The sequence below is a fragment of the Pholcus phalangioides genome, unplaced genomic scaffold (genome assembly GCF_987345545.1).
Source record: "Pholcus phalangioides strain wild (caught in Gottingen) unplaced genomic scaffold, Ppha-v1.0 ptg000010l_1, whole genome shotgun sequence".
In the NCBI taxonomy this organism is placed as follows: domain Eukaryota; kingdom Metazoa; phylum Arthropoda; class Arachnida; order Araneae; family Pholcidae; genus Pholcus; species Pholcus phalangioides.
In genome coordinates this window covers 38,605,926-38,622,096 of record NW_028301603.1, presented here as the reverse complement: position 1 = coordinate 38,622,096, position 16,171 = coordinate 38,605,926, and the positions used below count along the sequence as shown (strand labels likewise).

At 34.1% G+C, this 16,171-nt stretch overlaps 1 protein-coding gene across 2 annotated transcripts in view; it reads left to right on the top strand.

The window, feature by feature from the left end:
* LOC149081426 (uncharacterized) overlaps positions 1-16,171 on the top strand; it is a 191,939-nt gene that overhangs the window by 163,243 nt on the left and 12,525 nt on the right. For both annotated transcript variants that reach the window (XM_089238360.1, XM_089238358.1), the window contains 7 exons: positions 769-876; positions 989-1,019; positions 8,670-8,698; positions 8,831-8,890; positions 9,004-9,075; positions 10,878-10,908; positions 14,912-14,966. In XM_089238360.1, coding sequence (XP_089094486.1) covers positions 769-876; positions 989-1,019; positions 8,670-8,698; positions 8,831-8,890; positions 9,004-9,075; positions 10,878-10,908; positions 14,912-14,966 — 386 coding nt within the window. The remainder of the gene's footprint in view (positions 1-768; positions 877-988; positions 1,020-8,669; positions 8,699-8,830; positions 8,891-9,003; positions 9,076-10,877; positions 10,909-14,911; positions 14,967-16,171) is intronic.

Here is a 16,171-nt window from a genome sequence, read left to right as displayed (position 1 = left end):
CATGAAAATGTTAAGCAGAACCTCTTTCCATTTCTAGAGCCAGGTCACTAGGCAATTAAGACTTTTGGCTGTCCAGTCTGTAGTAAATTTATGACGAACAAAAAAGAAAACGTACAAAATTCCTTCCAAGCATTTGGGCTCCGAGTCCATCATTCTCCATTATATGGGGTCCCATGCTCTGTCGAATGGCGGGGAAACCACCAATATATATATAATTCAGCATTGAGCTTATTATGTACACCGTATGAAGAGTATCTGATTTCTATGAGAATTTATGAATGGTATTTTTATAAGTGACCCCCTTTAAACAGAGTGTGGAAACACATTATCAGGAGTTAAATAACATGAGAATGCCATAGAAGGCAATCGGGATTGTGAAAAAATGACCCGTTATGCAGAGTATCCAGATGTTCTGCTAACAAGGTTTGATTGCATATGTTTTGATTTATCTCCATCAAAATTCGAAGAAAACACAGGCAGGTCAGATGTTATCAAATTACTTTATTTTCTTTCCCCCTTACTCTAAATGTATGCCACAGATGCTCTCAAGATGTATCTTATGTTTCAGGGTAGAGTCCTGTTTTTGTAAAAATTTCCTTGGTTCTTTTAAATAGTCATTAGTTTTATGGAAAGCAAAACAATCTAGTTAAATTATCACAAAAAAAATGAAATACCAAATTTATGATTTTATATGTGTATTTTATAAACATCTTCATGCTCATCATCAGTGTATTTAATGCATATTGAAGTATTTGTGTTTTTTTATAGGACCTTAAAATACAAGATCATCGAAGATTTATTGCAAAAGACAAAAAAAAAAATGCTTTTTCTTGAGTTCGAATTGACGATTGAGAAAGTTAAATTCATTCATCTGAGGTAATACAGATCCCTGGATTTAGGTTTCAGACATGAAAATTTATTATATTGTTATTTGTGATTTTATTTTTTAGTATTGTAGTATCATAATATAATTTTTATCTTTTTACAGTTTAGCGAAAACAGAAATTTTGAATAAAAAGGTAGATATCTTATGCATCTTAAGATTTAGTACATGATGTTTTTTTAATAATATGCACTGCATGTAATACAGTCAACCCTCATTATAATAATCTCTTGTTATAGTGATAGTGACCCTTCCATTACAACCACCAATAAGTTCCAAACACTTTCACATAACAATTATCCTCTGAGTTTTCATTTCAATACGACAACCATGTGATATAACATTTGTTTTTAAAGAAATGACAAGGGTTGTTATTACAAGTATCAACTGTATACATTTATCACTATGTATATATTTTTTTAAGTAACAAGTGTTTGTGTAAAAAAATGTAGTACAAACAGTCATGTCATTTAAAAAGCTATTTTTGATTTTTTTTTTTTTTTTTGCTCATGTGTTTCTTGATTATCCCCCCATTTATCTCTCCTACTATATACATACTCATATATATGTACTACAGGGTGATCCAAAAGTCACATAACCCATTTTAAAATATTTTATTTTTAAAATGCTATAAATAAGTAAACCAAAAAACTTTATTAGTTCGAATAAAGCAACATATGGGTACAAAAAAAAAGAGTTCGTTTTAAAATGTTTCAATATTTATTCAAAGTGTCAGCATTTTGCTTCAATGCAAGCACATGTTTTTTTTTTTTTTGCCAGGTTTCTGGACACTTTTCTCGGGGTAAGCGCACTCACCTTTTCAATCTCCGAGTGAATGTTTTTTCTTTTTATATCATGAATGAAATGGGAGATTATTCTTGTGCATTTGTCTTCAGGTGTCCCCACAGTAAAAAATCTGGGGATGACAGGTCTAGTGATCTTGTCACAATCCTTTTGAAATAAGGCGGTCATCAAAAAATTTGTGGAGAAATCCATTGTTAATTAGACGCAAGTCAGATTGCTCCATTCTCCTTTGCAAAAAGCAAAAAAATTCATTTTCATCCAACAGTGTGACGAATTAGAAGATAGTATCCTTATACAGTTTGCCATCCACTATGTTTTCAAAAAAAATTGAATCCACTATCCTATAGCGTGAAATTGGGCACCACACATCGATTTTGATCAAATGCAAAAGCTTTTCATGATTGCTTTGTAGATTTTTGATGCACCAAATTCTGATGTATGATCTGATATGAAGCTTTCAACTCCAAAACAACAAGAACACGATAGGCATTAAACTCCAGTTTCTTCGGCATTTCCAGTTTTGTCAAAAATGGAGCACTAATCAGAAGATTGTTGTCTTATTAGACACAGAAATGATTTGGAATTCATTTTTGAACATGTCAATAACAGCTTCAAACAAAGGAGTTGAAACATATTGTTATAACTGCTTCGCTTGGCCTCCTAGACATATCACTAATTTAGTATACACCAGAGCCAACGAGAATAACTTATAATCATCTTTATTTACACAGATGCCTAAACCAGAGCGTCCGACATCTCTCATGTCCAACAGTCAACAACCTTGTATCTCTTCGGCCCCATGGCCTTTTCACCCGATCCAATTATTATACATCACTTCATTTCACTTCCGACACAATAACTAGGGCCCGGATTATATGCAAATGCACATGTGTTTGCATATTTTGGCCTTTTTTAGCATTAATGCATATAAATGCACAAAATCAAAGAATTTTCAGAATAAGTGCATATTTTCGTAAGTTTATTTAAGTGTAGTCAGTTTATTTATAATTTTTTTTTTTTTTTTTTTTTTTAAATATAAATCAAATTTATTGTTATCATATAACAGTACAAAAAGAAAAAATTTACCAAGGAGTCAATCGAAAAATGACCCATTCTGGTAAATGCTAGTAAAGATTAGTATGGAAAACAGAATAGTCAAATAAAAAATAAAAAAATAAAAATTATTCAAATTAAAATAAAAATTAATGGCAACAGAGGAGTGCAATTTAAAAACAGTTCTACATGCTGCAACTAAAAATATAATTTTTTTAGATGTTGGAATGAAAGCAAAAACGACTAGATGCAGCATGTAGTTAAATTAACTACCGAGGGACCCGGGTTCGACTCCCGGTAGAGGCAGAGATGAGTTTTTTCCTTCCTTGAAAATCTAACATCTGAAATAATAAATATCTTCACAACATCCAGTCTTCTGTATATCTTGTATTAACAAGTGGAGAGCGACATTCATGTCATATATATATATATATAGCCCTCTGGTGGCTCGTCGTCCATGAGCTATTAGCTGATCGGTTTCACCGTCCATTGCACGGTTCCGTTCGGCATATATACGCTCTAGCGAAGGAAAATCTCTATCTCCTCTGTAGCTTAGTGCTCAGAGCACTCGTCCGGCAATCGAGGGACCCGGGTTCGACTCCCGGTAGAGGCAGAGATGAGTTTTTTCCTTCCTTGAAAATCTAACATCTGAAATAATAAATATCTTCACAACATCCAGTCTTCTGTATATCTTGTATTAACAAGTGGAGAGCGACATTCATGTCATATATATATATATAGCCCTCTGGTGGCTCGTCGTCCATGAGCTATTAGCTGATCGGTTTCACCGTCCATTGCACGGTTCCGTTCGGCATATATACGCTCTAGCGAAGGAAAATCTCTATCTCCTCTGTAGCTTAGTGGCCAGAGCACTCGTCCGGCAATCGAGGGACCCGGGTTCGACTCCCGGTAGAGGCAGAGATGAGTTTTTTCCTTCCTTGAAAATCTAACATCTGAAATAATAAATATCTTCACAACATCCAGTCTTCTGTATATCTTGTATTAACAAGTGGAGAGCGACATTCATGTCATATATATATATATAGCCCTCTGGTGGCTCGTCGTCCATGAGCTATTAGCTGATCGGTTTCACCGTCCATTGCACGGTTCCGTTCGGCATATATACGCTCTAGCGAAGGAAAATCTCTATCTCCTCTGTAGCTTAGTGGTCAGAGCACTCGTCCGGCAATCGAGGGACCCGGGTTCGACTCCCGGTAGAGGCAGAGATGAGTTTTTTCCTTCCTTGAAAATCTAACATCTGAAATAATAAATATCTTCACAACATCCAGTCTTCTGTATATCTTGTATTAACAAGTGGAGAGCGACATTCATGTCATATAAATTAAACTGTTACGTTATTTAAGGATTATATGAGCAAGTGAAAAAAACATTAAAACAAATTTTCTATACCATCTAGTGAGAATATGTATTGCTTGACACACTTTTTAAAGGATGATAAATTAGTATTGTGAGTGATTTCTGGTGGTAATGTATTGTAGAATTTTGGGATAAGGTAAGTAAAATGTTTCTTCAACAGTGTTTTATGAGGCAGCGGAAGTGAATACATATTATTTAATCTATTTGAAGATCAAGATGTATTTAAAGGCAAGGAGAATTGACCTTTAAATAGGAGGAGAATAGATTTATAGAAATATAATTGACGTAATGTAAGTATTCCAAGATGTTGATGAAGTTGTATTGATGGTGTAGTAAAGTTATTTGTGATGATTCTAATTATTCTCTTATGGAGGCTGATTATAGGGTAAAGGGTTGAAAGGTAGTCAGAACCCCAGACAGTTAGACCATATAGTAGGAGTGAGTGAAACAAGGAATAATAAAGGGTTAATAAAAACGACTGATTCAAGTAGGATTTGAGATAGTAAAATTTATAAATTGCTAGTCGTAGTCTTTTTTGCAAGTACTTGATATGACTCTTCCATTTAAGATTGTGATCAATATATACTCCAAGGTATTTAATTGTAGTAACTTGTTCGAGACATGAACAATTACAATCAGAATTAATAGTACAATTGCAATTATGGAAAATTAAATTAGGGTGAAAGTGAGTGTTAGATTGGGAAGAGAAATTTATAAACTTAGTTTTTGATGTATTTATCTGAAGGTCGTTAGCAACAAACCACTTTCGAATTTTAATTAAATCAGTATTGATTAGGTTAGTAAGAGATTGAAAATCATCAGATGAGTAAAGTAATACTGTGTCATCGGCGAAAGTTATGATATTGCCATTTATGTTTAAGTTACATAAATCATTTATGAATATTAAAAATAATAATGGTCCCAATACAGATCCCTGAGGGACGCCTTTCACTATTTCCAATGGGGTGCTAAGGCTATTGTGAATTTTAACTGATTGTGTTCTATGAGTTAAAAAAGAAGCAATTAGATTCAGAGTATTACCTCTGATTCCGATATATGACAACTTATTGAGTAATATATGATGATTCACGCTATCAAATGCTTTTCTTATATCAAGAAATATTGTAGTGGTTTTTTTAGATTTATCAATATTTTCAGCGATAAATTTAGTAAATGTTAGTAGAGCAGTTTCTGTGTTTTTATTAGGAAGGAATCCAAACTGGTTGTTAGAAAAGAAACTGAAATGTGACAAGAAAGAAAAAATTCTATTTTTGATAATTGTTTCAAATATTTTTGAGATAGAGGGTAGAACTGAGATTGGTCTGAAGTTGTTAAAATCATTGGGATCTCCAGATTTATAAATAGGTGTTACGATAGCTGATTTTAAAGACCTCGGGAATATACCATTAGCCATACATATATTTATTAAATCTGAGAGAGTATTCAAAATATTATATGGTAGAATTTTCAAGACCTTGGTATTGATTGTTTCTGCAAAGGATCCAGAAGTGGGTAATTTTTTAATAATTGTCAAGATTTCATCAGCAGTTGTTGGAAAAAGGTATATTGACTGAGAATTCGATTTCATGTATTGCTTAAAATCTTCATTTATGTTGATATTGAGTGTGGAAATATTAACAAAATGGGAATTGAAGTTTTGAGCCAGAGAAATAGGATCAGAATCGGAGGAAAACAGTTTATTATGACGATCAGTTTTTTTAATTATACCATCAATGAATCTCCAGCGTTTTGTGGGAGTGTTACATTTTGAAAATTGGTAGGAAAAATATTCAAGTTTAGCAGATTTTATTTTGGATTTGACCAGCTTTACAACATTTTTATAGGCTATATTTAATGGGATATCGAATGGAAATTTTCGTGTTTTATAATACAGTTTTTGCTTAATTTTTGTCAGGTGTCGTAATTCATGAGTGATCCAAGGATTCAGCTGCGATCTATTGTTTTTACAATTGATATATCTAGCGTGATTGTGTACTATTGTTTCAAGTTTAAGTAAAAATTCTTCAAAATTATTAGAAGGGTCAATATTATTGAATGAAAAATTGTAATTTTGAAGAAAAATATGAAGTTTCCAATAATCAAGTTTTTTAAACTGACGGTTAGTTAGTTTTGATCTGATAGTTGAAGTGGATATACTAAAACATAGCTTACAAATTATTGCATAATGATCTGTCAAATCAGAGAAAAAAATAGAAGAATATATATCAGAAATATCAGATGAATTCCGTATGAATATGTGATCAAGACATGTGTTTGATCGAGGTCTAGTTATGCCTTCGATATATGGCTGAAATCCTTTACTACACAATAAGTTTAAGTATTCAGTAGTAATATTAGAGTTAGAGTCAAGAAGGTCAATATTGATATCACCAATAATTAGAACATTTTTACATTTGATTCGATCAATAGTAGTTTTCAATTCGTTATTGAAATCGGTAGATAGAAATGAATGAGATCGATAAACAGATAAAATAGTAAACTTCAAAGATTGGTGAAACAATACAACAATCTCAGCTGTTTGCATGGTGATTGAAGTTAAATGTTTTAGGCTTAGGAAATCGTTAACATATACCAGTATACCACCCGAATTATTATATTGTCTACAACAATGAAATATTTCGAATCCGGGAATATTGAAAAAGTTTATTTCGTTGTCAAATAAATACTCTTAAAATAATACAGTAAAATTTCTCTTTTGCCGTCACCGGCGGGACAAAAAAATTTGTTCGTAAAAGAGGTGACCGTTGATCACGGGTTTGAAATGCATACATCTATTATACAAAGAGAAAATATTATTTGGCCGTAAAAGAAGGGTGACCACATCTGAGGGGTGTCGGTTAAAAAGGGGTTTACTGTATTTTTATAACATCAGTTTTTCTGCCGCAGGTGGAATTTGATGAATTAATAGAAATGTTCATATTTTCCAAACATCAAGTGTTCTATTTTTAAGGCTATTTCTAGAGATGTCAGAAGCGTTGAATTTTTTGAGAAATAGTGTAATTATTAGTAGTGTAATAATTTTAAATTCTTTTGTTACTGTTATTCCGTTACCGAGCAGCTACAAGAAACTAGAAATTTAAAATGCCTAAATGAAAAATATGTAGTTTTTTGTATATGCATATGTGGGGATAGTTTTTGTAAATGAATATGTGCTAAGAAATAGAAAATGTTCATTTTAAAAGCATATCTGCTTTTTTTGCATGGTGATTTTCTAAATGCATACTTTCCTCATTTTAGGTAATTAACTTTTTCAAGATTTTTTTTAGTGTATATTTTTTGTTGGCTCAATTAGAGGAGAATAGGGACATTTACAATCATAATTTGAGAAATTAATTATTTGGTAACAGGTTATGTGACTTCTGGATCACTCTGTGTATAATTGATTTAATAAATTGAGTATATTGTGTGAGGTGATCCAAAAAAAAGCTCCTAGCAAAACGATTAAATAATTGTGTGATGATATAGATGCAGTAGAAAGAGAACTCCAGTTATCTATGCTCCAATAATCTGGATTGCCAATCAACTGAATCACAATGATGAAAAAACAATCAGTGAAATCCGCATTTAAAAATATCATTGGTAAATGAGAAAAAAAGTGCACTAGTGTAGCGATATTGGATACATAGATGATGAGTCACCATTCTTGTTGCTTGCAGTGTGACTTCGGCCTTCAGTTGTGTTGAGTGAAAGAAGTGAAATAGCTGATTTTGACCTATGTGTTCAAATGGTGAATTTTTTAAATACTACTTTTTACCACACATGTGTATCTCGGCCATATTCATCTATGGAATTTCTAACGAATGAGTACATGTTGAAATGTGCATATACATTTATTTGTTGTCAACTTAACATGAAGTTTGTTTTTGTGTGATACTTGTTATAGTGATGCCCTCTTCCAGCTATTTTTAAAACTATGAGTATAGTGATTGAATATTTATACCATCGTAGGCCTGTTCCTCTCTGTGGCGAGACTTTTTTTTTGGGGGGGGGGGGAGATGTAAACAAAATTGTTTCCAGTCATTTGTTCTTAGGAATGCTTGTTGTGTGTTCAAATAATGTTGATAATCTGTCTTTTGAATTTGGAAACAGGCAACTTGGCTATTTATTTTTTGCATGCAGTGTCATGTGTTAGTTTTTAAATTTTGCTCAGCCTAATTGTGCTCTCTGTGGAGAGACTTCTTTAACTAGGAGATTGGCTCTATTAGCTCCTTGAAGTAGGAAAACAACAAAAAGTCCAACTTCAGCTAACCATAATCTGTGCACCAGTGGGGTTTGAACCCAGATCCTTGCTATACGAGTCTGTTATTAGGACTACACTACTGCATAGCAACTGTGAGCATCATCACAAGTCCATTGTGTACTTACACTGTGGTTTGGATAGAAACCTCCAATGTATTGCCTCACTCTTAACCTACTGAAAACTTAAAGAATGTATGAATTGCCACATTTTCTTTTTTGCTTGTGAATTTGTCATGTTTAAATATAATTTATTCATGATCGTACATTTAACTATACTTTGTTTTTCTTCTAGTTGAAAGATTTGGATACGATTCATCTTTGGTGAGAATTATATAATAATTTTCTAAAGAAAGCTTTTGTATATTTTTTTCCCATACTTATATCCTTTGAAAAATTTGAGGTGTGTGTGTATGCAATTCTGATAGTTCAATGTCATCTCTTTTACTACTTCAGGAATGTAAGCATTCGGGAAATCGGAGATGTTTATGACATGATACTGGAAAATATCTTAAGGTTAGTTTTTCTATGCATGTTTATATACGTTGCAAAGTCTTTGATAATTGTCATGCGCTAAAATTGTTATCAGATGAAATCGTTTAATTGTTCACAAAAAAAAAAAATTTCAGCACAACTGCAGCTCATACCGCTCACTTTGCCATGGAAGTTATCCTGGATGATAGAAAAAGAGCTTTATTGAAGTATGTATCAATAATATAATCTTTGTTTTGGCATTGACAATGTATGCAATGATATGTTTCATGCATTTTATTATTACAATTCATTGCAATGTATCTTTATTTTCTGGAAAATACTTTATTTACTATATACAGGGTCTTTATAATTAAAGTTCCACTTTGAAATGGCCATAAAAGGAAAACTACTAGACAAAATGTTATCAGACTTAGTAATAGTTTACAGGAGGCCATGGGATTCAATTTTACACAAAAAATGAAAAGTTTGAAAACTCACCACCAGTGGGGAATGGCGCTGTATGCAATATTGTTAAACAAAATAAGACATGGAAACATCGGTTTAAAATGTTTTTAATCATTTCTAAAACGTGTTACAAAGCATGTTCAATGTGGTGTCCATCATTTTCCGAAAGCAAGTTAAATTGCATTACTGCATTCTCAACAATAACTCGTAGCATATCAGGAGGAATGTTATGGACATGTCTGTGTATCGCATTTTCCAGTTCCGTCAAATCGTTTGTTATATACCACCATAAAGAGTGTGTAACGTTACCAATTGGGCGCCCGTGGAAATCGTCTTTATTCTAGTCATTGTTTAACCTTTGTCTCCGGGATCGACTGGTGGGATCGTGTGTCTGACGATCGGCCGCCAATTTGTTATGTTTGGTTGCCAGATTCAATATTATAATGGTTACAATATTTCCTTTTCTCATGAAATTATGTAAATTAGATACAAGCTAATACTACACCTTCGATGTTGTGATTGGTTCTTCCGTGAGGCATTATGGGAATGCTGCGATATAAAAACCAGCTAGAGATGTGCTTACTACCGATTTCCTTACTTACGACCGACTCAACGATTTAATCAGTAAGGTGTCGCGCCCTGTCATGGTGTGAGCTAGATCGTCTCATAAATACAATGAAGTTACAATAGTAGAAGTGTGCCTTGGCACTTATTCCGTCTCATCGCACGTAAGGTTTCAACGTCGTCGTGATCCAGTGATCGGCTAGTGGCCAGACCGGCCACCCGTGGACCTTCATCTCCAGTTCCATGTGCAACAGCTGAGCTTTCATCTCAACGTGTGTGTTTATACCAGAACCGTCTGAAGCTGGTGCCGACGAGTCTTTGGCTGTGGGGCAGACACCTGGGAGTATCTACCGGACGATGTGATAACACGTGAAACCTGGACACGGAGGTGAGATCGATTCATATTTCTGTTTCATTGTGACAATGGGAGGAAAGCCTAACTGTGATAATACGTTAATTAATAGTTTAACATATAAAAAGCCTGTGATAATTGTGATGACGTTGATTAATGGTTTAACAATATAATTGAATAAATGTTATAGTTCTATCTAAACTTTGTCTATTTCATTGTTGTCATCCACTCAATGGTTACTGGGGGGGAAAATATTAAAGAACCGGGAGGTAACGAATACAACACGTTACAAGTGGCTTTGAAATAATCCCTTAGCCAGAAATCACAGGGGTTGCGGTTGGGTGACCAGGGTGGCCTAGAAAAAGGGAAGTACATACAGTGCCATTACGTGATGATGATGATTTTCGAACTTTTTTCTTTGCAGAAAATTGAATCCCATGACCTCCTGTAAACGATTACCAAGTTTTATAACATTTTGTCCAGCAGTTTTTCTTTTATGGCCATTTCAAAGTGGAACTTCAATTATTAAGACCCTATATATCTTCGCTTCAGCAACAAATTGTGCAAGTACCTTGTTTAAGTATATAAACACATGTTTGCACTTGTAAAAGTTTTTTTCTATATAGTTATTTCTTTTCTTTTTTTTAGAATAATCAAAGCTCTCGACAAGAACAAACCCGTAAGTTTATTACTTATATTAGATAATATAGCAATTACAAGACATTTTAAATTAGTTGCAAATTAAAATGAAGGTTGCTAAGAAAAAAATTAATACAAATGCGTATTTTTTCAATAATATTCTTCAAGACTTAGTTGCAATTTTATAGCATAAGATAAAAATCTAAAGTTTTTAGAACTTTTACACAATTTTCCTAAAAAATGTATGAAACAAATTAATTTTTTAATAAATTAATTTAAATTTCTAGAAAGCATTTGATCAGGTCCAACATGGTAAACTCTTGAAGCATTTACACGAGATTGGGCTTGGAGGCAACTTACAGAATTGCATATAATCGTGGTTACGAGATATGTCACAACGAGTTATGGTGAATGGGGAATTCTCTGATTGGACAGGTATCACAAGGGACTTAATCAACAGTGTCCTTGGCCCCCATACTTTTTCATTTTTTATCATTGTAACAATGGGATTGTCAGCTAATTCGTCAGTGACGTGAAGCTAATGGGGGTAGTCAGGAATCCAAGCGATAGGGAGATGCTTCAGATGAACTTGAATGTTATTGAATATATTTAAGCATAGGCTAATGAAAGAACATGTCTTTTATCATTGACAAGTGTATGATCGCTCATTTTGTTTTGAACGATCTACGTTTCACTTACGAGTGAATGGTGTTATTATCCGTAATGCAACTAGGATCAACGATCTGGGTATCTCATAGATGAGCACCTTAGGTTTCCTGGACACTGTTCAGCAGTGGTCAAAAAATCAAATAGAATGCTCTGTGTGTTGTTATCAAAAAGGTCTCTTCAAGTTCTCCTAAAGTGATCCTTCCACTTTTCGGTGCTTGGTTCATCCTGGATTGGAACATGATGTCAGGTTTTGGAGATGAATACTTACAGAGGGACATTGACTTGGTAAAGGGCTGCAGAGGTGAACCACACGCGCTCTTAATGGCACATGAGGCTCAAACTATGGAGTAGGAATTGATTTTTTTGAAAATTGGAAGAGCGCAGATGTCGGGTATTATGATGGAAGCAGGACCGTAACTAGGCTGGGGCAATTGGGGCGCCGAGCTGAATAAGGGAGGTCCCAAAAAAATTACTTATTTTGTATAATAACCCTTTCCAGAAGGTATCCAAGAAAAAAATCTACCCCAGGGCTCCAAAAAAGGCACACTATGGTCCTGGACTAAAATGTTTAAAATTTTCAATGAGATGGTTAAAATGGGCCACGAGTTAATACATCACCAATCACCTGCTTCAACAAGGGGACACCAGTATCGATTGGTAAGGGACAATTGTAGGTTCTGGTGTCGCAGAGAGTTATTCTTTAATAGGGCTGTCCATAAATGCTTACATCCGGAGGTCATGAATTCTAACACAATTGACACGTTTAAAAAGAAATATGAGAAGCTATCCATAATTACATGAGACAATCATAATTTTTTATGGGCGGAATATTCATATTTTATCATTATTATATTGTTTTTTTTAATTGCTCTTATTGGGTTGCTGTATTTTTTATATAGTTTGGATATGTATTCAACATCCATATTTTTTATGGGCAACTTTTTTTTCAGCCACCTTGTTGGATATTTTGTCAGTTGTGACCTTTTTATTTGTATAACAAATTATGGTTTTCTTAGAGGTAAAATAAGTACGGTCAACAGTCAGCCCTCTGTGTTCTCTGATTTCATATTCACTGTTTTCACATTCACTGTCTCTTTCCCAGTTTTCTGGAAAACGCTGTTGATGTACCAGGTGTATGAAATGCAGATTTTTTTTTAAAAAAAAACACGTTAAATTCGGAAGAATGATAAAAAGTGCTTTATTCAAAGCATGCTCCATTGCTTGTTATTCATTTCCCCCATCTTTCCTGAAATTTGTGAATACCACGCCAGTAAAAATCTTCCCCTTTTGCTGCGAACTATTCATCGAGCTATTTTTTCACATCTTCGTACGAACCAAAGCACTGCTCAGAAAGTGTGTGACCCATCAATGCAAGCAAGTGGTAATCGGAAGAAGCCAAGTCTGGTGAGTAAGCCGCATAGGGTAGAACTTCCAGCTGAGTGCTTCCAACGAACCGCTTTTGCCGTATGTGATGGAGCATTGCACATTGACCATTTCACATTGTCATGGGGCATTGCAATTGGAAACAGCTTGTTGACTAACGCCCAATTGCTCTGCAAGTTGTTTTTGTGTCTGTGTAGCATCATCTTCGTCCAACAATGTTTCCAATTCCACATCATCTTTTTTTTTTGGCGGTTTTCCATGTTCCTCGTCTGCGACATCGAAGTCACCACTTTTGAAACACTGAAACCATCATTCACACGTATCTTGCGATGGAGCATGTTCACCATAAGCTTCTCGAAGTAATCGGTATGATTCAGCAGCAGTTTTCTTCAAATGAAAACAAAAAAATTAATGCTGTCCGCGAATGCTTTTTGTTCAGTATAACTTTCGACATATTGAACACAACAATACAACACTATGCACACACTTTTCCAATTTATCACTCGTGCACATCTGACACTTTTTGATGACACAACAAAATGGCGCAGTGTCAAATCTTTATAGCACAAACTGCATTGGTCCACCATCTGTTTTCTGAAATCCGCATTTCATACTTGTACACCTGGTAATAATTCTTGTATCAGAACAAAATATATGTTGTACCTGTTAATTTAACATTTAAAAAATCCCTCCTAAAAGTTTTTCTGGTGTTTCTGAAAATTTTGCTGCAAAACTGTTGTTAAATGTTTCTAAAACTTGCAAGGAAAATTTTAAATATTGATAAAGGCCAGGTTTATTGCTGCAGTTTCTTTTTATTATGGGATCAATAAATACAATAGTTAGATATATCAAGAAATAAAATTTGATGTGTCGTTGCTATACTTCTAAATCACACATGCATCTCATCCATATTCCTCTGTGGAACTTCTAGCAAATTGATATAGGAATGTTGTAGGGTAGGAATGTTTGTGTACGTGTTGTGAATCTAATGTGAAGTTTTTTCTTTTGTTATGTGTAGTGCTGCCGTCAACCATCAGTTTTTCTAACTATCAGTGAAGTGTGATGATTGAATAATTGTACCATTGTAGGTCTGTTGCTCTCTATAACAATACCTTTTTTAATGGGGAGATAATAAGTTACAATTCCAGTACTATGTATAAGCAGTAGAGGAGCTCAGACTACGAAAGCACTTTTTTCTGGATTATTTATGAGGAAGGGTTCACTGATGTAGACATAAAATGAATTGAATTAATTAAAAGCAATCGAGCTGGCTGCTTCTAAAATCGATGCAATATGAAGATATTTAAGATTGAGAATTAGAGGACAAGTTCACTATGAGCAACATAGCAAGGGCTTTGTAAGGTTAAATCGGTAATAGATTGTTTCCATGAAATAGACTCGTGTATGGTACTTTTTTCACGTGCAAAAAAATTGGTAGAGGAATCCTTGCTACCATACTCTTGTAAATTAACTGAATTAGAAGAAAAAACTAAAAGACATCATGTACTTTCAGAAAACATCGCTTAGAATTATTCAACTCTCCTTTCACAATCTACTTCTTCCAAACAAAGCAAATACTGTATAAACGAGATCCCTTAAAGAACATAAGTTTTTGTTATTCACTGATTTTCTGTATTTGCTGCTATCCCCAGAATGTAACCCTTGCGAATACCGAGGGACGACTGTATGTATCATTGTTATGTAATATTAACCTATTTGAATTGGTTTTTTTTTTTTATTGTACAGTACTGACAAGTGCTAAAACTACTGGATAATTTTTGAAATTTTTTTATTAGGCTTTAATTAAAACTAAACGTACCTACCAAAAAATGTACATGATACTTTTTTCATTTTTTCATAATGTGGGAGTGAAAGGGTTAAATAACGATTAAGTATATTTGTAGTTTGTTTGGTGTATTTTATTTTATTGCTGCCTTTGTCTTATGCTTTTAGTCATGGTTTTTTCTTATATGCAATAATTTTTTTATTAGGATGAGGATGAGGATGACATAGAGGAAAGCGCTTACGAGAACATCCTTGAAGAATGTATGTTTGTTCTTTTAGTTGAAAAAAAAAAATTATTCATAATAGTTAAATTGTTATGCTGTGCAGATTTTTTTTTCTGCAATGTTGTCACAAGAATATATGAAATACATACAGGGTGGGTGTATAGGTAGCGGCACACATAGCATTTTACTGGTGAACCATTGATTCTAGAGCCGTACTTCAAAATTAGAAAAAGTATCCAAATAATGTGTTTGTAAAGTATCCTGAGATGCATCATTCATGTTGCAAGAGGTTGTCTAGTTTTTAAAATTGCCGCTGTGGTGGTCGAGTGGTCATAGTGACGGACTCGCATCGCGAGGACCCGGGTTCGAGCCCCACCATCACCACAGTGGTGGTCGGCTGAAGTTGGTTTTCTGTGGTTCCCAACTTCAAGGCGCAAATGCGAGGCTGATCTCCCCGTTAAAAAGTCGCGCCACAGAGAGCAACAGTCCTATAAACAGTACAAATATTCAGTCATTACACTTCATTTCTGAGATATAGATGGCATCACTAAAAATCATGCACAACACTAGATCCGCACTCAGACTGTTAGGTACACATACTCACACTTCCGGCACAACTCACTAGGTAGTAAATTGCCCATGGCGATAGACCTGAGTTGTGCTCGGATTGAAAAAAAAAAGTTTTTAAAATTAAAAAAATTTACTTTTTTATGCTGATACCCTGTGCCCAAAAAACTAATAAAAAGGTGTAGTCAGGTCACTCCTGATGCGAAATTTTTTTTTGTTTCTAAGTGAAATACTCACTGAGATAATTGAATGGGAAAAAAAGAAATTGGGAGAGAAAACAGCATAAACTAATGGATAGTGCTTCTTTCCCTCATATATAGCTGTTTTCCAACTTTTCTCTGATTTTGAATTCAACTATCTCAGCGAATGTTGTACTTAAAAATGTTGGGGTTTTTTGCCTCAGGAGAAACAAAGCTTCCTTCTCATTGGGTTTTTGAGCATGCTGTGTTGGTGTAAAAGTTAAATTTTATTTTAATAACTATGCAACCCCTTGCAACATGAATGATGCATCTGAGTTCTGCATGTTATTTGGTTACTTTTTCTAATGTGGAGTATGTCTCTGGCATCGATGATTTGCCAGTAAAATGCTGTACAGGCTGTTACCTATGCACCTTGAATGCATGCAAAAATACAGTCGGACCTGCTTATAACAAAGTAAAAAAACTGAATTTTTTT